This window comes from Colobus angolensis, unplaced genomic scaffold (assembly GCF_000951035.1).
Source record: "Colobus angolensis palliatus isolate OR3802 unplaced genomic scaffold, Cang.pa_1.0 Scaffold122, whole genome shotgun sequence".
NCBI classification, from domain to species: domain Eukaryota; kingdom Metazoa; phylum Chordata; class Mammalia; order Primates; family Cercopithecidae; genus Colobus; species Colobus angolensis.
This window is the reverse complement of record NW_012113364.1, coordinates 5942547-5968896: the sequence shown is the minus strand read 5'-3', so window position 1 is coordinate 5968896 and position 26350 is coordinate 5942547. Positions and strand designations below refer to the sequence as shown.

Sequence of the window (26350 nt, the reverse complement as noted above, 5' to 3'; positions counted from 1 at the left end):
ATTATAGATAGCTTATGCAAGAAAAATGTCTTAAATCTGTTAGACAAAATATTTAAGTAAAGAACCAAAAATGAAAAGTCACAAACACATTATTGTCATCAATTACTTAATTTGAAGTCATTAAATTTTATTTTGCTTGATCTTGATTAGCAATTTTATGGAGTCAGATGCAGTACCATTGTACTATGAGGTTGGCCATTGACAGTTTTATGCACCAATCAGTTTCTTTAATATATTAGAGTTCTGGAAGTTGTCATTTAGTCCATTGATCTTAAAGTTATCAGAAATGTGTTGGGCCGGGTGTGGTGGCTTACCCCTGTAATCCCAGCACTTTGGGGGACCGAGGCGGGCGGATCACGAGGTTAGGAGTTTGAGACTAGCCTGGCCAATTTGGTGAAACCCCGTCTCTACTAAAAATACAAAAACTAGCTGGGTGTGGTGGCGTGTTCCTGTAGTCCCAGCTACTTGGGAGGCTGAGGCAGAAGAATCGCTTGAACCCGGGAGGTGAGGTTGCAGTGAGCCGAGATTGCGCCACTGCCCTCCAGCCTGGGCAACAGAGTGAGATTCTGTCTCAAAAAAAATAAAAAAAAAAGAGTACTTGTTAAAGTCATTTCCATAAAAAGCAGTTTTGGAATGTAGCTGATTGCAGATGTTTTCAGAGAATAATTCAGAACAGTAACAGTGGTTGACAACAACAACTTAGGAAAGCCATGGTTAAGATCCGATGAAATTTCTCAATTGATAAGGAATTTAGTTATTTCTTACATGCAGTGTTTGAAGATAACAACCTGGATCATAGGGCCATCAGACTTCTATACATTTCATGTAATCTTTAGAATATTCACATTAATAACATATCCATACAAATACAACTTTAAAAAGGAATCAATTATGACTGATAACATTATGTTTTAATGCATTTATATACTTTTTAGAATATTTATATCAATAACATACCCACAAAAATAACTAAAAGAAGAGCTAATATTACTTATTTGTCCATGCATTCCGTATAATGTTTCAAAAAAGACGAATCATTTAATATCTCTATAAGATGTGACATACATTCTTTGAAGCTTTTCAGGGCCGTAACTGGACAATCATAAAGTTAATTTTAGGTCAGAAAGAATTTTGGATTTTGATTCTGTGGAAACCTGCCAGAGGTGCCAAAAGGTTCAAAACACTTGATCAAAACAGAATCACAGGTCACTCATAAATAGTAGTTACTCATTTAATCAGAGTGATAATTAAAAGACTTCAAAAGCAATATGGAAATTTACATGGATAGAAAAACCTTAACCTGGCCTGCCGTGGTGGCTCACACCTGTAATCTCAGCATGTTGGGAGGCTGAGGCAGGTGAATCACAAGGTCAGAAGTTTGAGACCACCCTGGCCAACATGGTGAAACCCCCCTCTCTACTAAAAATACAAAAAATTAGCCGGGTGTGGTGGCGGGCACCTGTAATCCCAGTTACTCAGGAGGCTGAGGCAGGAGAATCGCTTGAACCCAGGAGGCAGAGGTTGCAGTGAGCCAAGGCAGAGGTCGCAGTGAGCCGAGACTGCGTCACTGCACTCTAGCCTTGGCAACAAGAGCAAGACTCCATCTCAAAAAAAAAAAAGAAAAAAAGAAAAACCTTAACCCTGTAAAGCTCAGTTTTCCCAAGTAATCGAAAATCTAATAAAGACAGCACAGGAGATTATCTTGATAAAGCATAAAACCTTTTTTTTTTTTTTTTTTTTAAAGGCCAGTTACCAAAAATGCAAAGAAAAACCTTTTGTATTGTGATTGCCTGTCTTTGTGGGAAACCCATTTAGGTAACTTGGAAGTCAAACCTGATTAAAAGTGTACTTGAATTTAATCAGAAATAGAGCATATTGAGGGTCATGAGTGTATACTGTATTATAGAGGAATGTAAAAGAAAACTAATACCTTATGACTGGGTGTGGTGGCTCACGCCTGTAATCTCAGCACTTTGGGAGGCTGAGGCAGTTGGATCACATGAGGTCAAGAGTTTAAGACCAGCCTGGCCGACATGGTGAAATGCTATCTCTACTAAAAATAAAAAGTAGCCAGGCATGGTGGTGTGTGCCTGTAGTCCCAGCTACTCAGGAGGCTGAGGCAGGAGAATTGCTTGAACCAGGGAGGCAGAGGTTGCAGTGAGCCGGGATCACGCCACTGCACTCCAGCCTGGGTGACAAGAGTGAGACGCTGTCTAAAAAGAAAAACAAAAACCAAAAAACACCCTAGTACCTTGAGTAGGGGAATGCATGGCTCTTAGTAACAGCATGGGAAGTTTCCTCATTACAGGGAATAATTCAGACATATCAAGAAAAGCCAAGAGTACAGAATCAAATAATACTGAAGGAAAACATTGCTTTCTAGGCTTTTAAAATAAACATGTTAGTGTCAGGCCATAACACAGAGTTAGAACTAGGAAAAAAAAAGTTAACAGGAGTTGACAAAAAGGTTGAAGGAGAGAGTTATCACCTCAGCCAAGCAAAAAGGTATACTTTTTTAAGAGAAGAAAGAACGGAAAGCAATGATGTATGACCTGCAAATCATTTGCAGTGAGGTACAGCAAAGGTTGAACTTCTGATATAAATTTGAGAAATTTCAAAAAGAAAGAACTTTTCCTGAAGAATTGAAATGAAACACATTACATCTCCAACCTGAGAGTAGGAAAATTAATTAGATCTCAGGAAGAAATAGAAATAGTTTAGGAGATGAGTGTTAAACAGATTTCAGAATTAAAAATCAAAACCTCTTGCAATGTTATTAAAAACAAATACTTTAGGTAAACCATGTTGTTTTAACATAGGTAACCAAATTTTAAAATTTTTGTATTTTTAGCATCATAGATCAGTTTTTAGAAAGACTAAACATAAACAATCTCTTTTAATTATAGCCAACTTAATCCCATGCAAAATTCCTTTTATAAATTGTCTTTTCATGAACCTGATTGTGACTTTTCTTGATGTTTTCTTTTGTTGATGTGCTTGGACTTTCTGCTTTGTCCTACACTTCCTTATCTTAAAGAAGCAGTCATTTTAGTTTAGAACAAAAACTTATCACATGAGATTCTTTCTCATACAAAGTTATTCTTTTCTTTGTAACCTTCCTTAAAAAATATATCTTTATATCCATAACTTTTTTCACATCTCTCTCTCTCTTTCGGTATTCTATTTCTTTCCATATCCATATTTTGAAATAACCTTAAATAACCTCTAAGTTAGATAAAATTATTCTTTAAAAAATTTTTAAATAAAAAAAATGTTAATTTTTTTTTTTTTTTTTTCCGAGACAAGGTCTCACTCTGTCAGCCAGACTGGAGTGCTTGCTGCAGCCTCAAACTCCTGGCCTCAGGTGATCCTTCTACCTCAGTCTCCCTCGTATGAGCTACTGTGTCTGACTCTAAATCATTCTTTTCTCAATAAGGAACACATTTTTATGCCCATCTTATACTTTTTTCTTATTAAAAAATACCTTATATGTTTTAGGCACATTTTATATATAGAATTATACATATTCATTAGAATTTTTAACTGTTCTTAACTTTTACTTTTAGTGAAAACCTAGAAAGCAAGATCTCGAATTGTTTTTCACTTATAACTGTTTTATAGATGAGAACCATTTTATAATTTTTAGAAGTTTCTTTCCCTGTAACATAATTTTAAAAATCTTAGTTGGAAATGACCCAGACATTTAATTAGTATTTATTATTTGATTGAACATAACTTTAAGATTTCAAATTACTTGAAAAATTCATTTAGAAGCATTTATCCCATTTACATTGATGTAATTTATTTATTAACAGTTTACCTAGATTACTCATGAGAATTGAGATATTAGACAAAGCTAATTGTCATTTCAAGTTATTTCCCTGTTAATTTTTATAGCTTGTGAATATCAGGTGTCCAATAACTCAGGATATAAACCTGTTTTTTTTTCAACCAACAGTGATAAATTAGTCTTATTTATCAAAACATTACACAAACAAAGATCATTCTGTTGTAGGCTGGGTTTATAGTTTTATAACCTTGTTGTGAAACCGTGATGTCTTAAAATGTCTAATAGAGACAAATATAAACTGTCTGAGCAGTAAACCTAGGCAAAGATGCATGCTGACAAATTTGAAGATATTTTAATTTTTATCTTACCAATAACTTTAAAACCAACTTATTGATTAAAGATTTACGTAAGTCATGTGAACTGAAAGGCATTTGGGTTAATTACTATATATTTTATGTGAGCACTCCTTTCTCTTTAAGGGACTTCTTGCCAACTAACTGTGCCAAGTTATACAATGTAGACACAACATACAATACATGCACATACATATAAACACATAAATATGCACACAAATAAAGATCTTATAGTTTTCATTTTTGAATTTTCATCATGAGATTGTAATACAAACTCACTGGTTTATAAGACAGTCGGATCCAGATTATATTTCTGGCAAAACTGGAACCTGTTCATATGTCTAAACTTTATTTGCCTCAATAGCTAATCTAATAATGAAGGCCATGGGCCAAAATTTTGGGTACAGCAGTTTTCATGGCACTTTTGATTTTCAAAGCATCTTTGAAACCATTCCGCAACCCCTGCCACTTTTTTGTAGTTTCAGATGAGTTTAGGGTTAAAATTTCATGTTTACATAATAGCTAGGACTGGTTGAATTGTATAAGTAAAATAAAATCTCCAGGTAGCCTTGAATTAGTAACAGATCTATCTTTTGTTTGCCTATCTAGTTTGCTTAATTAGCAAATGTAGGCAGGGAAGAACTTTAGCAGGTTTTTTTGGTTTGTTTTTTGTTTTGGCTTTTTCTTTTTGCCTCTGTGTGCCAGAAAAAGCAAGATTTTTGTGTGTGTGTATATGCTGGACAGACATACCTTTTATTATTGCTCTAAGCTCAAGATTTTGACCTGTTTGACTTGAGTGCCTAGCATTATAAACATTTATCTAGTTCTTTTTCTTTTAGAGATTGATTTTTCAATTAAGTGTTTCATCACCATACATAGTTGCTAGTTAGGCAAACCTAAATTTATATTTCTAAAAGGTGTCAAAGTTGTTGGTTACCATGGAGCTGTTGTAATTCATAAAGTCATTAATTTGAAAGCCCTTTAAAAGACTTCTCTCTCTCTCTTTTTAAAAATATCTTGGCTGGAATGCCATAAGCAGTGCGTTTCATCTCAACACCAGTAGAAAAGTCAGCAGATTTAAAGTAGGCAGAAAAACAAATAGAGAGATAGTGAGTTAGAAGACTCACATGTTAACTCTATAGTTGCAGGTCTTTTTGAATAATGACCCGTAGTGCTCTGAATTTTCCTTGTAATGTGCCCATCAGTTGAAAAATGTGCAGAAGAATGGGCCATAATATATAGTCTTCTATAGTCCCAGAAAACCTAGCATGCCTAAATGTTTGAGAATCTTATTCCATTTCTTATTAATCTCTCAAGAGCAAATAAAATTCTGTAAATCCCATGAGGAATTCAGACTAGTGTTTTAGATGGTGGCAACCACCCCAGTAGCTTTTTTTAAATTTTGAGGTGGAGTCTCACTCTGTCACCCAGGCTGGATTACAGTGGTACAATCTCACCTCACTGCAGCCTCCACCTCCCGGGCTCAAGCGATCTTCCCACCTGAGCCTCCCAAGTAGTTGGGACTACAGGTGCGTGTGCCACCACGCCTGGCTAATTGTTTGTATTTTTTGGTAGATACGAGGTTTTGCCATGTTGCTCAGGCTGGTCTTGAACTCCTGAGCTCAAGTGATCTGCCTGCCTTGGCCTCGCATGGTGCTGGGATTATAGGCATGAGCCACTGCACCTCGCCGCCTAGTGGCTTTTAATTAGCCATTCTGTGCCCACTATCTAGAACATTTATTTTGGTCTCAGAAAGTTTTCAGAAACAAGCCTGGTAAGAGAGTCAAACCAAATGAAAAGAATCCAACATAAGAGTGTTCAAAAACATTTTAACCTAGGCATGCATATCAAATGAGATATTAAATGAGGTACACAAACCAGAGAAGTCATGCCTCCCAGAAAGAATGTCAATTTTGTAGAAACCAAGAGTACTTAATCCAGAAAGACACTTTTCTTTATACTAGAAAATACTTTCCAGAAAAGGTAAAAAGTCTGTCAATCATCCCAAGAGGGATGTGTGATTCATTATTAAGGTGGCCTTATCCAAACCACATTCCAAATAAAGTAAAAAAGCCTCTACTAAAAGGAAGGAGACTCAGACTGAGAGAAGACATACCAGGACAGAAAAGGAGAATCATGGTGGTGGCGAGCTTAAGGGGTCAGGTGAGTGCTACAGTGGTGCCAAGAATCACCAATTCTTACAGTGCTTTTTCAGGTCCTGTTTCTGACACCAATTATGTGAACCAGATAACAAACAGAGAGAGGCCTTTTTTCTAAGAGAAAAAAATGTTTATTTGGGAATAGAACATAGCAGTGGGAACGTAATAAATTAGGTCCATTTTCAGGAAGACAGTGGTTGTTTTTTTTTTTGTTTTTTTTGTTTTTGTTTTTTTTTAAGAGACAGGTCTTGTTACTTTCTCCCGGCTGCACTTGAACTCCTGAGTTAAAGTGATCCTCCTGCCTTGGCCCCTCAAATAGCTGGAACTATTGTACCCACTGCACCCTGCTTTTTTTGTTTGTTTGTTTGTTTGTTTTGTTTTTGTTAGAGAGTCTTGTTCTATCACCCAGGCTGGAGTGCAGTGGCACAATTTCGGCTCACTGCAACCTCCGCCTCCCGATTTTAAGGGATTCTCCTGCCTCAGCCTTCCTAGTAGCTGGGATTACAGGCACACGCCACCACGACTGGTAAATTTTTTTGTATTTTTAGTAGAGATGGGGTTTCGCCATGTTGGCCAGGCTGGTCTCGAACTCCTGACCTCAGCTGATCCGCTCACCTCGGCCGCCCAAAGTGCTGGCATGAGCCATCACTCCCGGCCTATACCCAGCTTTAAAGGAAAAAATGAGGAGTGTTACAGAATTGTTTTGAAGTCATTATTCTTGGCTACAAAGATCAATAACAAGAGTGATGCTGTCAAAGGTTGGGCAGGCAGTTGCCGGGCTGATGTCCTTAACAGATGTATTTCTGTGTAAGGTTGTGATGGCCTTTGTTCAAGGTTGTGGCTTTTGTAGAATCTTTTTTGTTATCAGGCATACAAGCATGAGAGCCCTTTCTTCATGACCTTCCCCAGCTCTGTTTGTCAGGGCTTTCTTAACATAAGTAATTCCATGTTGGTTCTGATAACTTCGTAGTTTCCTTTCTCCATTGAATTACTTTCTAGGCCATTGTAGACAGTCAGTCCATCATATGGGCAGGCCTATTTCTGGTCTCTCCAAATTCTGTGCCACTGATATATTTGTCTTTCCTGTGCTAATACCACATTGTCTTGCTTTTGTAGTCAGTCTGAAATTATGTAGTATAAGTTCTCCATTCTGTTTTTTTTTTATAGCCAAGATCACTTCCACTCTTCTTAATTCTTTGCATTTCTTTTTTTTTTTTTTTCCCCTAGACGGAGTCTCGCTCTGTCACCCAGGCTGGAGTGCAATGGTGCGATCTCGGCTCACTGCAACCTCCACCTCCCAGGTTCAAGCGATTCTCCTGCCTCAGCCTCCTCAGTAGCTGGGATTACAGACACTGGCCACCACGCCTAATTTTTGTACTTTTAGTAGAGACAGGGTTTCACCATGTCGATCAGGCTGGTCTTGAACTCTGACCTCAGGTGATCCGCCCGCCTCAGACTCCCAGAGTGCTGGGATTATAGGCGTGACCCACCATGCCTGGCCGACATTATTATATGTACACATTTTCGCATGGAGATGTTTTCATTCATTTCCTACCTGTGTGTATGAGGGTTCCGATTTCTCCTCAGCCTTGCCAGCATTTGTTATTGTTCATTTTTTTGATTATTGCCATCCTAAGGCGTGTCAGGTGGTATCTCTTAGAGGTGCATCTTCCTAACGACCAGTGATGTTGAGCATCTTTTCATTTGCGATTTGGATGTTTGTGTATCTTCCTTAGAGAAATATCTCTTCAAATCCTTGGCCCATTTTTACATTGGATTATGTGTCTGTTATTGGATTGTAAAAGTTCTTTATGTATTCTGGATAAGGGCTCTTTATCGGGTACCTGATTTGCATCTCTTGCCACTGTTTGTACTGTATCTCCAGGAGCTGAGTGACCACAGGCCACCAGTAACTTAGTTCCTGGTGATGTAGCACCTCTAGTACTGTCTGCCAGACCTTTTCTCAGTCTGTTCTGCCCTAGAAAGATTCCCCATACAAAACTTAGTCTCTTTACTGTTATTGGTTAGCTCAAATCTGACAGTACTAGGCTGGGTGTCATGGCTCATGCCTGTAATCCCAACACTTTGAGAGGCCGAGGCAGGCGGATCACCTGAGGTCAGGAGTTTGAGACCAGCCTGACCAACATGGTGAAATCCTGTCACTACTTAAAAAAAAAAAACAAAAGCTGGGCGTTGGTGGCACATGCCTGTAATCCCAGCTACTTGGGAGGCTGAGGCAGGAGAATCACTTGAACCCAGGAGGCGAAGGTTGCAGTGAGCTGAGATTGTGTCACTGCACTCCAGCCTGGGCGACAGAGTCAGGCTCCTTCTCAAAATAAATAAATAAATAAAATAATAACAAACTGGTAGTACTAATTAAACCAGCTTTTCTTCTCCAACCATGCTTGACTTTTTACATTCTTTATTACCGTTCTTAAACATTTCTATCCTGGGTTCATACCTACGATCCCTTCTGCTGACTAAGTTTCACTCTCCATTTCTACATGCCCCTTCCAGCGTGAGCCCCGCCTCTCCCTGTGCCGGCCTTTTCCATTGTGCCCACTTGGGCTTTGCAGGAGACATACCTTTGTCTTCATTTTTCTCCGGGACTGCCCCTGCCCGTTTTCACAATGCACACCCGATCTTTGCTTGATACTTCATTTACCTTGGTGGTCCTTCCTAATAAAGAACCTGATTCTTAGCCACTGCTGTTGTCAGAATAACATTCTCCAGATTTCTCTGTTGAATCTTTTTAGTACAATCTGCTCCACAGGCCTGTTGCTATTGTTTGTGGATATTTGAGAAACTCTTCTTCCTGTTTTTCACTCCTTTTCCTCTGGCTTTATCCTAAGGGGCAGGAATATTCTGATAGACGACACTTCCCTTCTTTTTAAATTTGAGACAGGCTCCTTTTGTCGCCCAGGCTGGAGTGCAGTGGCACGATCTCGGCTCACTGCAGCCTCAGCTTCCCCGGCTTAAGTGATCCACCTGGAGTAGCTGTGATAATAGGTATGCACCACCACGCCTGGCTAACATTGGTATTTTTTATGGAGATGGGGTTTCACCATGTCTCCCAGGCTGGTCTTGAACTCCTGGAGTCTCATGATCTGCCCACCTTCGCCTCCCAAAGTGCTGGGATTACAGGCATGAACCACCACGCCCGGCCAGGCTGGAGTGCAGTGATGCAGTCAGGGCTCACTGCAGCCTTTACTTCCCTGGGTCAAGTGATCCTCCCAACTCAGCCTCCTGAGTAGCTGGGACTATAGGTGCGCACCATGATGCTTGGCTAGTTTTAAAATTTTTCTGTAGAGACAGGGTCTCCTTATGTTGCCCAGGCTGGTCTTGAACTCCTGCACTCAAGTGATCCACCTGCCTTGACCTCTCTAAGTGCTGAGATTACAGGTGTGAGCCACTGTGCCCAGCCAGATGACACTTCTGTTATTCCATCTACTCTCGATAACATATGCTAAACCCTGTCATTTTATTTTATTTTATTTATTTTTAATACTTCTCGTATCCCAAGTTTCTTCTTTCCAATCCAGTGATTTTCAGTAATATCAGACTCAGTGCCTTTTGTTTATACCATACTCTATAATATTGTTAAAGTAAATTTATGGATAATATAGTATGTGTTTTGCCCAAACTATAAGATAATGAGAGAAAAAGGGAATTCCTTTATATTAAATATTATGTATTTCTGTACAAACATAGTCTGGCACTACTACATTAGACGGTGCCAGGAAGCAGTTAGCTACTTGCACCTTCTTATAATAAATAAGTTTAGCTTTAACAGAGGTAAAATGGCTGACTGCAGTGGCTCACACCTGAAGTCCCAGCACTTGGGGAGTCCGAGGCAAGTGGATTGCCTGAGGTCAGGAGTTGGAGACCAGCCTGGCCAACATGATGAAACCCCATCTCTTCAAAAAATATAAAAATCAGCCAGACATGGTGGCATGTGCCTGTAGTCCCGGCTATTTGGGGGGCTGAGGCACGAAAATTGCTTGAACCTGGGAGGTGGAGGTTGCAGTGAGCTGAAAATTGTGTCATTGTACTTCAGCCTGGGCGACAGAGCAAGACTCTGTCTCAAACAAAAAAAACAGAAAAACAGGCCTGGTGCAGTGGCTCACGCTTGTAATCCCAGCACTTTGGGAGGTCAAGGTGAGCAGATCCGGAAGTCACGAGTTCGAGATCAGCCTGGCCAATATGGTAAAACCCTATCTCTATTAAAAATACAAAAATTAGCTGGGCATGGTGGTGGCCACCTGTAGTCCCAGCCACTCAGGAGGCTGAGGCAGAAGAATCACTTGAACCTGGGAGGCGGAGGTTGCAGTGAGCCGAGATTGCGCCACTGTACTCCAGCCTGGGCAACAGAGCGAGACTCTGTCTCAAAACCAAAACCAAAACCAAAACAAACAACAGAAGTAAAGGGACTAGCGGTTATTATTATTATTTTTTTTTTACAAGACTTTCAAGACAGACTTGTTTATATGTGATTAAGAGAGGGAAATAACCCTTATTGAGGTAGGGCTAGCATGCCAACAAATGACAGGCTTACCTTGGAGATATTTCAGGTTTCATTCCAGACCACTGCAATGAAGCAAACATCACAGTAAAGCGAGGCCACCCACATGTTTTGGTTTCCCACTGCTTATAAAAGTCATGTTTACACTATACCGTAGTCTGTTAAGTATGAAATAGCATTATATCTAAAACAAAATGTAATTTAAAAAAATCATAACTAATTAAAATGTACTTTATTTCTAAAATTGCTAATGATTGGGCTGGGCGCAGTGGCTCATGCCTGTAATCCCAGCACTTTGGGAGGCTGAGTTGAGTGGAACACGAGGTCAGAAGTTCAAGACAATCTTGGCCAAGATGCTGAAACCTCGTCTCTACTAAAAATACAAAAATTAGCCAGGCATGATGGCACACACCTGTCATCCCAGCTGCTCGGGAGGCTGAGGCAGGAGAATCACTTGAACCCGGGCGGCAGAGGTTGCATTGAGCCAAGATTGCGCCACTGCACTCCAGGCTGGGCGACAGAGCAAGACTCTGTCTCAAAAAAAAAAAAAAAAATTGCTAATGATCATCTGAGCCTTCAGGGAGTCATAGTCTTTTTGCTGGTCAGCCCACTATTTGTGATGCTAATATTGACAGTTGAAACATGGTAATGATACTCTACTGCTTCCTTTGTTCACTTATGCTTTCTTCTATGTCTTTAGAACATTATTTTGGCGTTAAGATAACACCTAGTTTTCTGTCAACCATTAAGCGAATATTTGTCTTAAAAAAAAAATCTTACAAGTTGATAATACTAATACTTCCCTGAAATAATATTTAATTAGAGTTTGTAAAAGCATTTTTTAATTCTGTCATTTATTCTGCATTTACTAGCTGGCATTATTCTGTAAAGGAGAGCTTTTCTTTCTTTTTTTTTAATCAACCAAGAATATTTAGTTACTCTGAAATACATTTCCTATTGATACGGCGTGTAAATACCTGATTTGTTTTCTCTTAAACTACCAATTTTCAAAGTAGGAGTTGTTTAACTTGCCACTTCAAATGGTAACTTTTTCCCTTGTTTTTGAATGTGATGATGCATTTTCATCAACTCCATCCATTATAGTTATTTTCTGTTTTGATCATCAAATTTTCACACTTTGGCTGGTGGGAAATTTTTCAGCAGACTCCTGTGTCTTATTTTTAAATTTTAAAATGTTTTCAGTTTTATTGCTGTATAATTGACATATGAGAAACTGTACATATTTAAAGTGTACAAGTTGATGAGTTTTTTTTTTTTTTTTTTTTTTTTGAGATGGAGTCTCATTTTGTCGCCCAGGCTGGAGTGCAGTGGTGCAATCTAGGCTCACTGCTACCTTTGTCTCCTAGGTTCAAGAGATTCTCCTGCCTCAGTCTCCCAAGTAGCTGGGATTACATGCTCCTGCCACCATGCCCAGCTAATTTTTGTGTTTTTATTAGAGACAGGGTTTCACCATGTTGGCCAGAGTAGTCTCGAACTCTTCACCTCAAGTAATCCACCTGCCTCGGGCTCCCAAAGTGTTGGGATTACAGGCATGAGCCACCCTGCTCTGCCAGATAAAGTTTTATACATGTATATGCCCGTGAAGCTATCACCATAGTTAAGATAATATTTCCTTAATACAAAATGGTTTGTATTTCCAAAATACAAAAATGTCCGTGTTCTTCTTTATAATCCAAATTTCTCTTTACTTCCTGGAAACCATTGATTTCCTTTCTGTCACTGTATGTTAATTAGAGATTTAATGATCCTTCTCCCCATCCCGCAGCCCCCTCAAGTGGCCTGGCCTGTGAAATGCTGTCAATCCCTGCTGGGCCTGAGACTCTCTTCCCCCACCAAGAGATACGATGTTGGCTGGGTGGCACCAGCAAGAGGGACCCCACTACCACAAGTGGCCCAGCTGGGGGACCCTCTTTGTCCTGTGGGTCTGAGACTTCCCTCTCTACCCAGAGATACTGGGGCTGCCAGAGGGCATAGGTCAGACAAGCTGCCACAAAAGCAGCCTGACCTTGGAAGTCGGCTGGCCTTTCTCCTTCTCCACTGAGAGACTCCCAGTGGAACAGTCTGGAGGAGTCCCTCCCTCTCCCTCAGACAGCTCCAGCAGGGACCAGTGGGAGTCTAAGAAAAATTACACTGCAAAGGCTCTGAAAATTAAACTGCCCATTGGAACCATAGCACACAGCAGTAGGCCAGGACCTGCATGCTAAATTGAAATAATGTACTAAAATAAAAGAATGAATGAACCAGGGTCTAGAATTTCCAACATAATAGACAGAATATCTCAGATACAACAAAAACATCTCTTGCCATAACAAGAAACAAGAAAATCATACCTTGAATAAGGATAATCAGCTGACAGCAACGCCAGATAAATCAAATGATGGAGTTAACTGACAAGGATTTTAAAGTAGCTGTCATAAAAATGCTTCAGCCATCAGTTACAGATTGTCTTGAAACAAATGAAAAAGAAATCTCAGCAAAGAAATAGAAGTTATAAAAGAACCAAGAGGGAATTCTAAAGCTGAGAAGTATAGTAAGAGAAATACTGTGATTGATGGGCCCAGTAGTCAAGTGGAGATGACAAGATAGAATCGGTGACCTTAACAGATCAGTAGAATGATTGGTGAACAGGACAGAACAATAGAATTTACCCAATCTGTGCCGAGTGTCGTGGCTCACTCGTGTAGTCCTAGCACTTTAGGAGGCTGAGGCAGGTGGATCACCTGAGGTCAGGAGTTCAAGACCAGCCTGACCAACATGGTGAAACCCTATCTCCATGTACAAGGCACCCATCGGATCTTGTGAGGCTTAATTCACTACCACAAGAATAGTACAGGAAAGACTGGCCCCTGTGATTCAGTTTCCTCCCCAGGTCTCTCCCACAACATGTGAGAATTCTGGGAGATACAGTTCAAGTTGAGATTTGGGTGGGGACACAGCCAAACCATATCAAGTTCCATGGTGAAATGTTCAACAAATGCTGCTGGAGCAATTAGATATCCATAGGCCAAAACCAACAGAAAAGAATAAAAGACCCATATACTGCTCCCCCCAACAAATTCCAAAAAACAGTGTCTTAAACCTCACACCTTATATAAAAATTAATTCAAAATAGATCACAGACTTAAACATTTGGAGAAATCATTTTTTAAAACGAAAAACATTCCATCCTCTTCTCACGTGCTTCTATGCCTGTGTCTTACCGAGTCCTTTTGAAAAATCCTTTTAGTCCTTCAGTATTGGATTTGGACGGCACACCTCTGGGAAGCTCTCACTGATCCTTTGGTGAAGCTACCTTGGTTGCTCTTCCATCTTACGGGCTCTAGTCCTTACATGGTCTGTCCCCTGTGCACGGGCAGAGAGATCTCTGGTTTCTCTTCCTGTTCTTATAAGGATGGTAGTTCTGTCAGATTTGGGTCCTACTCACATGACCTCACTTAACTTTAAATACCTCATTAAAGAGCCTATATCCACATGCCTTTGCCTTGCATTGAGGGTTAGGACTTCAATCTGAATGGGACAGGGCAGCACAGGGTAGTTCAGAACAAAGTGTATTAACTTCTTAATTAAGTGATTGAAATGTACAGTTATTCAGCTTTGTTTCTCTAGTGGCATGAGATTTTGTGGAAATTATCTGTGACTCTGGCATTTGTTGGACACTGGGTTTTCAGTGCTATTTGCAAGATTTGAATGTTCTGTTTGCTGTCTTGTACATTTTATTAGGAACTTGGAAGAGGTGTGTAGGCACAGGTATCTTGAACAGTATTTTCCCTTCACTCCTTTTTTTTCAAGTGCAGTACTGAGATGGACAGGGAAACTTTCTTTTTTTTTTTTAAAGTCAGAACAAAAAGTAGTTAAAAGTATTCATGGGCAACTGACAGTAATTAAGCTAGTAGAATTTTATGTAATGTTCTTTCATTGTGGACTGGCTTATATTAATAACAGTACTTTGGGAGGTTGAGGCGGGCGGATCACTTGAGATCAGGAGTTCAAGACCTGCCTGACCAATATGGTAAAACCCTGCATCTACGAAAAATATCAATATTAACTGGGCGTGGTGCCGCATGCCTGTAATCCCAGCTACTCAGGAGGCTGAGGCAGGAGAACCACTTGAATTGGGAGGTGGGGGGTGCAGTGAGTCCAGATCACACTACTGCACTCCGGCCTAGGCAACAGAGTGAGACTTTGTCTCAAAAAAAAAAAAAAAAAAGGTAGTACACTGACACACACACACACACACACACCATACATGTGTAAAGGCTACTCATAGGCCGGGCGCGGTGGCTCAAGCCTGTAATCCCAGCACTTTGGGAGGCCGAGACGGGCGGATCACGAGGTCAGGAGATCGAGACCATCCTGGCGAACACGGTGAAACCCCGTCTCTACTAAAAAATACAAAAAACTAGCCGGGCGACGTGGCGGGCGCCTGTAGTCCCAGCTACTCGGGAGGCTGAGGCAGGAGAATGGCGTAAACCCGGGAGGCGGAGCTTGCAGTGAGCTGAGATCCGGCCACTGCACTCCAGCCTGGGCGGCAGAGCGAGACTCCGTCTCAAAAAAAAAAAAAAAAAAGGCTACTCGTTCATGTCTCCACTTTCCTTCTCCTTGTTCGTTGCTGGTATTGTTAATTCCATGTTATTTCAGTCACTTGGCCTCAAAATCAGTTATTTTGGATGACTTCCTCTGGTTTGCCCCTCAGTGGGGAATGACATTGATTTCACTTCTTCAGTACCCTACCGGTTCCACTGATCTTAGGAGAAAGTCATCATTACCTCTCTCACATAACCTCCTCCCAGGCTTCACTGCTTTCACTTGTACTGAAATCAAGTTGGTCTTACACAGAGCTCTGGACAGATCTGAATTTATCTTTTAAAGCTTGATATTATCTTGATTCCAACCGTAGTTGATCTAGGTATTTCTTTAGATTACCTTCTTACTACATGTACCAACTTATATGACTCATGTGATATATGTTTTTATCCCTTGCATCAAATGGTGATCTTTTTGGAAATGGGAATAATAATCTATTTCTTACATACCTGCTGCTTGCCCCCACAATGTCTCAAATATGTATACTCCAGGGCTGGGCACAGTGGCTTGCTCACAGCTGTAATCTTAGCATTTGGAGAGGCTGAGGTGGGAGGATCGCTTGAACCCAGGAGTTGGAGGTTGCAGGGAGCTATGATTGCATCACTGCACTCCAGCCTGAGGAACAGAGCAAGACCCTGTCTCAAAACAAAACAAACAAAAGAACAGCACTCGAGGATTGTTCTCCCTTACCCGTCCTTCTTTATTCAGAGCAGGGATACGCTTGCATATGCAGACAGCCCCCATTTTTTAGGAGTCTGTTTTATCTGTTTCTTAGCATGATATATTATTGTACTAATATTATTTGAAGGAGTCTGATGGATTTGAAAATGAAAGCATTAGTGATTCTGTTTTCAGAGTTAATGAATCATAAGTTTATTTCATTGGACTTTAGTAAAAACCCAAGGCACTGCCAAAACACTAAAATGCTCCAATGCTAATTTCCTGCGTCATGCAGATACCAGTAGGAGTGTTTATGGTTATGAAACACATGGTTTCTCTTAAAAATGATGCCTTGGTGGTTTGTTTCTGTGCATTGACGATTTTATTCAAATTGTGATTTGTTTACTTGTCATAGTCAATGCTCCGAGGGAGAGGAGGTTGTTACAAACACACCTTCTATGGAATTGAGAGCCATCGCTGCATGGAAACCACCCCGAGCTTGGCGTGTGCTAATAAATGTGTCTTCTGTTGGCGGTAAGTAAAAATGAATGGTCATGGTGATCGAATATGTAATGAGCTGTGGTAATCAATCTGCCCAGCTCACACTCAGACTCACCTAAGAGCTCTGCTGTCTTGGTGATTCATCTTCTTTTTAAGTGTGAATGTTAGTGTCTAAAAATTTTGTAGACAAATATTTTTATTTATCTTGGACAAACACTGAGGAATTGCTGGATTTGTAAACATCCATTCGTACAATTTGTCTTTTTTAACTGGTGAGTTTAGTTTGTCTTATTTATAGTGATTATCGATAAACAGTGATACATTATTGATAAAAGTTTATTTTTATTCTATCCTTTTGTGCTTTCTGTTTATCTTGCTCTCCTACGTTGTTTTCTTTTTTTTCTATCTGTGACTAGTTTTATGCTAAGGTGTCAGCTTGGGTGTCTTGTTATTGGAGGCTTTTCAGTTTATCTTGCTGGAAATACAAGCAGTGAATGTTGTGTTTCAGCTGGTTACAGCCCATTGTATGCAGAGTTGAGTCTTTTACAGCAATTGGGAATAGTTTAAGTGAAAGAAAATGGCTAAATTGCACAATTCTGTCTCTCTTTTTTTGGGGGTGGTGGTGCTTGCTACTAACTCATTTCTTTTTCTTTTCTTTTCTTTTTTTTTTTTGAGATGAAGTTTAGCTCGTTGCCCAGGGTGGAGTGCAATGGCATTATCTCAGCTCACTGCAACCTCTGCCTCCCGGGTTCAAGTGATTCTCCTGCCTCAGCCTGCCAAGTAGCTGGGACTACAGGTGCACACCACTATGCCCAGCTAATTTTTGTATTTTTAGTAGAGATGGAGTTTCACCATGTTGGCCAGGCTGGTCTTGAACTCCTGACCTCAGGTGATCCGCCTGCCTTGGCCTCCCAAAGCGCTGCGATTACAAGCATGAGCCACCGCACCTAGCCTACTAACGCATTTCTTTGCTTCACTTAAAACTGCTTACTCTTCAACTCCCAGTTCTCTATGCCAACTCATGTCTCCATAGCAGTTCATTTTGTTGTGGTCACTAATGATTTCCTTACTATCAGATCTAATAGAAGCTACTTAACTCTTATCTTAGTTGAACTCTAGTGAAGCATGCTAGGAAAGAAGGGGAAGGGCCACTCCTTCTGTTGGATTCAGAGACACCAGTCTCTTTTATTACCCCACCCACCCTTGTTAGTTTCTTTTCAGTTTCCTCTGTTAGTTCTTCTTTCTGCTTCTGTCCTTCAGCCATCTTTTATGACTCTGTGTGATGATGGTAGGAGACATAAACCATTTCCATGGCTTCATTTACCTGTAGTTTGACACCTTTAAATACTTTATCTCCAGTCTCAGTCTCTTTTTTGAGTTTTCATTCTCCATTTCCAATTTCCTGTTACATACCTTCACTTGGATCATTCACAGTCATTTCAAGCTTAATGTATTTATCATGGAATTTATTAGGCTTGTGTAACTTGTTCTGTTTTGGATAATGGCACTATAAGCTATCTAATGGCCCAGGCTGGACATTTCTTCTCTTTTTCTCAAACTCACTATATCCATTTGCTTATTTAATTCTATTGATTATGTTTCAGATTCTCATTATTTCTCCCTTTAGCAACCAAAATGATTTAATACTTTCTAGTCAGTGTCATCTCTTAATTTATCTCCATGTTGACACAAGAGTTATACTTCTCTTTTTTCCAAAGTTATTCTTAAAAATATTATTTTGATTATTATAAACGCTTATAATAATTTGATTTGGGGGTTATTTTGTTATGATTATTTGGGGGTTACAAATAAATTTTAGCAAGTAGACAATGTTACATGTATGAAATCAGTGATTAATGGGATTGACTATTTTGAATTGGTGACACTATTTTGAGTTGATATTATTTGACTCAATAGTGGTCAAAAACTTTGCTCATAGACAGCTCCATCCCGCTTCCTGTATGTCATTGTCACAAATTGCAACTTTATCTACTATATGCCCCTTAACATAGATTTATAATTGCTGTTTTTTTTTTTTTCTTTTGAGACGGAGTCTCGCTCTGTCGCCCAGGCTGGAGTGCAGTGGCGCGATCTCGGCTCACCGCAAGCTCCACCTCCTGGGTTCACGCCATTCTCCTGCCTCAGCCTCCCGAGTAGCTGGGACTTCAGGGCTAATTTTTTGTATTTTTAGTAGAGACGGGGTTTCACCGTGTTAGCCAGGATGGTCTTGATCTCCTGACCTCGTGATCTGCCCGCCTCGGCCTCCCAAAGTGCTGGGATTACAGGCGTGAGCCACCACGCCTGGCCTATAATTGCTGTTTTATACATTTGTCTTTTACACCATCAAGAGAAAAACTAGAGGAGTTACAATCCAAAAATACTGGCTGGGTGCAGTGGCTTATGCCTGTAATCCTAGCACCTTGGGATGCCAAGTGGGTGGAGCACTTGAGCCCAGGGGTTCAAGACCAGTCTGGGTAACATGACGAAACCTCATCTCTACAAAACATGCAAAAATTAGCTGGGCATGGTGGTGCATGTATGAGGTCCCAGCTACTCCAGAAGGATGAGGTGGGGGTGATCATAAATCTGGGAGCTGGAGGTTGCAGTGAGCCTTAATTGTGCCACTGCGCTCCAGCCTGGGTGGCAGAGCAAGACCCTTTCTCAAAACAAACAAACGAAAAACAAACACAAATAAAAATCCAAAAATACAACAATGGTGACTTTTGTATTTACCTATGTATTTTATCTTTGTGTTGTTCTTTGTATATTTGTATGATATGAGTCTGTTTAGTGTCCTTTCATTTTTGTCTGAAGGACTCCCTTTAGCATTTATGGTAAGGCAGGTCTGTTAGCAGTGCACTCCCTCAGCCTTTATTGTCAGTGTCTTAATGTCTCCTTCAGTTTTGAAGAATTGTTTTGCTAGATATAGAAATCTAGACTGATAGTTTTTTTCTTGTAACATTTTAAATATGCTCTTCCACTGCCTTCTGGCCTCCATGGATTCTGCTGAGAAATTGGCTGTTAATTTTAGTAAGGATATGTGATGAGTGCCTTCTCTCTTGCTTCTTTCAAGTTTCTTTCTTTGTCTTATTCTTCCAACAGTCTGATTATACCATACCTTGGTATGGATCTCTTTGTGTTTGTACTACTTAGAGTTTGTTGAGTTTCTTAGTTCTGTAAATTCATGTCTTTTACCAAATTTGGGAATTTTTCAGTAAGTATTTCTTCACATGTTCTTTCTGTTCCTTTTTCTCTCCTTCTGGAACTTTTATTATGCCTATGTTGGTATGTTTGATGGTGTCCTCCACTTCTTTTCAATTTGATGGTGTCCTAAGGCTCTGTTCAATTTTCTTCACACTTTTTTTTCCTCCTTAGACAAGATAATTACAATTGATTTGTCTTCCACTTTACTGAATTTTTTCTTTTGCGTGTTCAAATCTTCTGTTGAAACCCTCTAAGGAAGTCTTAATTTCAATTATTATTCTTTCACATCTTCTGTTTGGTTCCTTCTTATCATTTGTATCTCTTCATTGATATTCTGGATTTGTTTAGACATTGTTTTCTTGAATTCCTTCATCTCTTTGTCCATGGTTTCCATTGGCTCTTTGAGCATGTTTAAGATAGTTGGTTTAAAGTCTTTTTTGAGTTGGTCTGATGTTTATGCTTACTCACGGAGAGTTTTTGCTAATACCTGCTGGGAATGGGTCACACTTGTTTTTTGTATGGTTTGTATGGAAAGAAATGTTTTGTTGAAAACTGCATATTTTGATTATTAGAATGTGTTAACTCTGAAGGTCAGATTTTTCTCACTCTTCAGGGTTTGTTTTTTATTGCTTGCTCTGGGTTTTGTTTGTTTAGTGAGTTTTCTAAACTATATTTTTAAAGACTTTATTCTTTGTTTTACATTATTTCTGAAGTTTGTGTCTTAGGCTCAGGGGTCAGTTAATGATTTGACAGATATTTCCTTGAGCTCATGGAGCCAAAGAAAAAAAATGGAAAAAAAAGAAAAAAAGTTTCTCTGAGTCTTTGCAGATTGACTCTGTCTTGGAACATTCTTTCTCTCTTTTTTTTTTTCCCTTTTGAGACAGGGTCTTGCTCTGTCACCCAGGCTGTAGTGCAGTGGTGGAATCTCAGCCCACTGCAACCTCCACCTCCTGGGTTCAAGCAATTCTCATGCCTCAGCCTCCTGAGTAGCTAGGATTACAGGTGTGCGCCACCACATCTGGCTAATTTTTTTTTTTTTTGAGATGGAGTCTTGCTCTGTTGCCCATACTGGAGTGCAGTGGCACGATCTCGGCTCACTGCAAGCTCTACCTCCCGGGTTCACGCCATTCTCCTGCCTCAGCCTCCCGTGTAGCTGGGACTACAGACACCTGCCACCATGCCCGGCTAATTTTTTGTATTTTTAGTAGAGATGGGGTTTCACTGTGTTAGCCAGACTGGTCTCGAACTCCTAGCCTCAAGTGATCCACCAGCCTTGGCCTCCCAAAGTGCTGGGATTACAGACTTGAGCCACCATACCTGGCCTGGAACACTCTTAATGTTTAGCCAGGCCATTTACAACTCTGCCTCAGCGTTTGCTTCCTGCTTGTGCTGAGCCTAAAGATCAGGCAGAGGTGAAAGTTTAGAGTCTTCCTAGGCTGCTTCTTAGCGTGTATCCTGTCCAGCGTGCCTTTCTAAATCCCAGGCGCGTGCAGGTGCTTTTCAGTACTCCAATTCACCACATTAGCTTTGGTGCCTAGCTTTTCTTCCCATACATTCAGTTGTGTATTGTTTGCCTCAACGATAATTTTTTGACTTAACAGCAAGTTGTTCATGTACCTACTGAGACCTGTGTTAGCCCCTCTACCCCTGCACCCCCCCTTTTTTTTTGAGACGGAGTCTCACTCTGTTGTCCAGCCTAGAGTACAATGGCACAGTCTTGGCTCACCACAACCTCCGCCTCCTGGGTTCATGTGATTCTCCTGCCTCAGCCTCCTGAGTAGCTGGGATTACAGGTGCGCACCACCACACCCGGCTAATATTTTGTATCTTTTACTAGAGACAGGGTTTCACCATGTTGGCCAGGCTGGTCTTGAACTCCTGACCTCGTGATCTTCCCGCGTTGGCCTCCCAAAGTGCTGAGATTACAGGAGTGAGCCACCACGCCTGACCCCTCTCTACCCACTTAAAAAAAATTCTTATTATAGAGTTTTTTTAAACATAAGCAGAGAGAGAATAGTATATTGAACCTCTGTGAACATTTATCATCATATGGATAATCATATTTCATTTACCTATTTTGGTACAAATCCTAGCCATCATATTGTTTTATCTGTACATACTTCAATTGACAGATCATGTAAAATGTAAATAATAAGTTCTGTTAAAAAATAATATAGCCACAATTCTATTATCCTATATTAAGCCCTGTCACCCAGGCTGGACTACAGTGGTGCAATCATAGCTCACTGGAACGCTGAACCCATGGGCTCACGCAAGCCTCCTGCCTCAGCCACTTGAGCAGCTCCAGCTACAGGCTTGTGCCACAATGCCTATCCAATTTATTATTATTATTTTTGGTAGAGACAGTGTCTCGCTATGTTTCTCAAGCTGGTCTCGAACTCTTGACCTCAAGCAATCCTCCCCTCTTAGCCTCCCAAAGTGCTGAGATTATAGGCGTGGGCTACCATACCAGCTAGTTCTTTTACATGTATTTCCTCTTTTAGTTATCTAGGGATGTGGTAAAAACAAACAAACAAAAACCAAAACACTAAAGGTATCTCTTAGGTCATTCTGTTAAATCAGTGGTTCTCAACTGGGGGCAAAATTGCTATTTCTCGTCCCATACAGAGACTTGGAACATTTGACAATGTCTTAAGATATTTTTTATTGTTAGAACCAAGGAGAGTGCTACTGGTATCTGGTGGGTAGAGGCCAGGGATGTTGCTAAACATTCTCTAATGCATAGGACAGCACTCCACAACAAAGGATTATCTAGTCCAAAATGCCAATTGTGCTGAGGTTGGAATAACCTGTGTGCCATGGTCTGCAGTTACTATTTCAGTGAATGGTATTGCTGGAACATAGCAGCGCTGAAATAGAATGTGACCAGGCTGGGCAAAGTGGCTTATTCCTGTAATCCCGGCACTTTGGGAGGCCGAGGCAGGTGGATCACGAGGTCAGGAGTTGAAGACCAGCCTGGCCAACAGAGGGAAACCCTGACTCTACTAAAAAAAAATACAAAAAATTAGCCAGGTGTGGTGGCGGGTACCTGTAATCCCAGCCACTTGGGTGGCTGAGGCAAGAGAATTGCTTGAACCCAGGAGGCAGAGGTTGCAGTGAGCAGAGATCGCATCACTGCATTCCAGCTTGGGCAACAGTGCGATTCTCCATCTCAAAAAAGAAAAAGAAAAAAGAAAAGAAATAAAATGTGACTAAAACACCACTTTTTAGGAATAGAGTATGTGTCTACAGAGTTTGAAATATTACAGGCTGAGCGGTTGCAAGACAAAAGTATGTTAGCCATATGATTATGTGGACTGAAGTATTGGGATCACATTAAATTAGGTTATAGGATAAATAATCAAGTATTTTGTGTCTAGTTGTTCTTGTTTCACAGTTTACACGAGCTATAAAACCTAATCTCTTAAGATTGTTGGCATAAATAGTTGGTTTTTCCCAGGTCAAAATTCAAAAGAAATAACAGGATCTAATGGGTAGTGCTCCTCAGTCTTAATTTCCTGTTCATAGCCAACAATGCAGTCTTTCAGTTTCTTGAGCAGTACATTTACCCAGAGTTTTGGAAAGCAAACAGTATGATTAACACATTTCTTAATGAGATTTTTAGAAAGATCTAAGTAAATGGAGATATTTCATTTACCACGGCTTCTGGTAAAGAAGGACTAATATACGAGATTTTAAAATTAGAATTTGCCATCTGTTTCAATGAAATATATAACAAGAATGTCAGAAAAGGTTCCTTAAAAATTGATTTAAATGTTGCATAAATGCTTTTATTATTGTCCTTTTCTTTTAGCAGATTCTTAAAATAACTTCTGAGCCTCAGTTTCTCAACTGTAAAATAAAACAACAGTACCTTCCTTACAGGGTTGCTATAAGGCTTAATTGCTTGAGTGAGATTCTGTATATGACAGTGGGGGTTTTTTTATTCTTTTGAGATGCAGTCTCGCTCTGTCACCCAGGCTGGAGCGCAGTGGCATGATTTCGGCTCACTGCAACCTCTGTCTCCTGGGTTCAAGCGATTATCCTTCCTCAGCCTTCCAAGTAGCTGGAACTACAGACATGTGCCACCACGCTGGCTGATTTTTGTATTTTTAATAGCTGGGATTACAGGCGTGAGCTACCAGGCCTGGCCGATGACCATGTTTTTGAACTACGACATGATGTACGCAGATGTGATTTTTTCAAAATGAAATTTTTACTTCATTTTGAGTATATGTGAAGTAGACTGTTACGGATAGATAAAATACTATTCCACCAATTTTCAGAAGGACATATTGGGTATTTTTATCTATGTATAGATATCACACATTCACCGTTGTGTATCTGTTATTTCTGTTTTTAAAATTTTATTTGAAAGTTTTATTCTTTGAAATTTTGAATGAAGAGTTTTGTCTGTTTTCCTTGCTCATGGGTTACTTGTGAAGTGGGGGCAGGGTGGAGGAAAGAGTTATATCTGTCTTGAAGAAATAACCCAAAAAGTCTTGATAGACAGTTGTCCAAAGAAGATATACAGATGACCAGTAAACACATGAAAAGATATTCATAATATCCAAAAAGTAGAAATGCTCCAGATGTCCATTAACTGATGAACAGAGAAACAACATGTGGTGTATCCATTCCAAAGAATGTCATCTGGCAATAAAAAGAAATTAAGTCCTGATACTTGCTACAGCATGGATTAATGTTGAACATACACTCAGAGAAAGAAGCCAATCACAACAGACTGCATCTATAGTAAGACTGCATTTCTGTGCATTGCCTGGAATAGACAAATCTGTAGAGACAGAAAGTAGATTAGTGGTTGCCTAGAGCCGAAGGGAATATGGGGATTGAGGAGTGATACCCAAGGGGATAGGGTTTCTTTTTGGGAATGACAAAATGTTTAAAATTGATTTTGGTGATGGATGCATGTAAAAAGTGAAGTAGAGGCTCCTCTTCAAAGAGACTTTTCCTCCCGTCTAATTAAGAATAAATAGTAACTTCTCTTAGAAGCAAAATTTATTCAGAGACCTATGCTAACATGCTTAAAGATCTGCTAACTGTGATAAATCCATGTACTTTGTGTTCTTAGCTCCCACAATTTAGCCTAAATATTTGCCCTGGCATGCTTATACTGGTCCAAGCAAGCATTAGGTCATAGCCTGTTCCTCTTCCTTATTTGGAGGTGTTTTTACCTTTCTGAGCATTCCACAAGTTACGTCCTCCTTCCTTTGCTCTCCTCTGCCTTTGCCTCTTTTGAAAAGTTCTAAGTTTCTAGCCAATCGGGACAAATACAGAATCTGAGGTCCCGTTCCAGCCAGTGGAAACTGGTAAGAGCAGTAGGATGGACGTGTCAGGTTGTAAATGACCCTGTCTCCTTTGTTTGGTGTACTCTCGTGGCAAAACTGCTGGCAAGTGTACCCTTTCTGCAGAAAGTAAAAAGATGGCCTTGCTGAGAAAATTAAATTTATGTTCAGTTGCTATTTTTTTGCAGCACTGGGGAACAAGCGTTTCTAACAACGCACAACTCTGAATAGCCAATGATTTATAAACCTTAAATAGGAGAATTATATGGTATGTGATTTTTTTTTTTTTAAGGTAGAGTCTTGCTCTCTTGCCCATGCTGGAGTGCAGTGGCATGAACTCAGCTCACTGCAATCTCTGCCTCCCAGGTTCGAGCGATTCTTGTGCCTCAGCCTCCCAAGTAGCTGGGATCACAAGGCACACACCACCACACCTGGATAATTTTTGTATTTTTAGTAGAGATGGGGTTTTGCCTGGTTGGTCAGGCTGATCTTGAAATCCTGACCTCAGGTGATCCACCTCACTCGGCCTTCCAAAGTGCTGGTATGACAGGCTTGAGCCACTGCGCTTGTCTTTTTTTTTTTTTTGGGCAGAGTTTCACTGTTGCCTAGGCTGGAGTGCAGTGACACAGTTTTGGCCCACTGCAACCTCCATCTCCCAGGTTCAAGTGATTCTCCTGCCTCAGCCTCCTGAATAACTGGGATTACAGGCTTGTGCTACCACACATGGCTGATTTTTTATGTTTTCAGTAGAGACGGGGTTTCACCAAGTTGACCAGGCTGGCCTCAAACCCTTGACCTCAAGTGATCCACTGGCCTCAGCCTCCCAAAGTGCTGGGATTACAGGCATGAGCCACTATGCCCAGCCTCATTCTTTTTTATAGGGCTAAATAGTACCCCATTGTGAATGTATATTACATTTCCTTTATCCATTTATCTGCTTATGGACACTTAGGTTGGTTCCATATCTTGGTGATTGTGAATAGTGTTGCAATAAGCACGAGAGTGCATATATTTCTTCAACATACTAATTTCCTTTCCTTTGGATATATATTCAGTAGTGGGGTTGCTGGATCATATGGAAGTTCTAGTTTTAGTTTTTTGAGGAATCTCCATATCGCTTTCCATAACGACTGTAGTAGTTCACGTTGCCAACAACAGTGTATAAGAGTTCCCTTTCGCCGGGCGTGGTGGCTCAAGCCTGTAATCCCAGCACTTTGGGAGGCCGAGACGGGCGGATCACGAGGTCAGGA

The 26350-nt window shown here is 40.4% G+C and overlaps 1 protein-coding gene across 1 annotated transcript in view; it reads left to right on the top strand.

The window, feature by feature from the left end:
* Positions 1–26350, top strand: part of LOC105504691 (S-adenosyl-L-methionine-dependent tRNA 4-demethylwyosine synthase) — a 279094-nt gene that overhangs the window by 86968 nt on the left and 165776 nt on the right. Inside the window, exon 10 of the mRNA XM_011932198.1 lies at positions 16505–16623. Coding sequence (XP_011787588.1) covers positions 16505–16623 — 119 coding nt within the window. The remainder of the gene's footprint in view (positions 1–16504; positions 16624–26350) is intronic.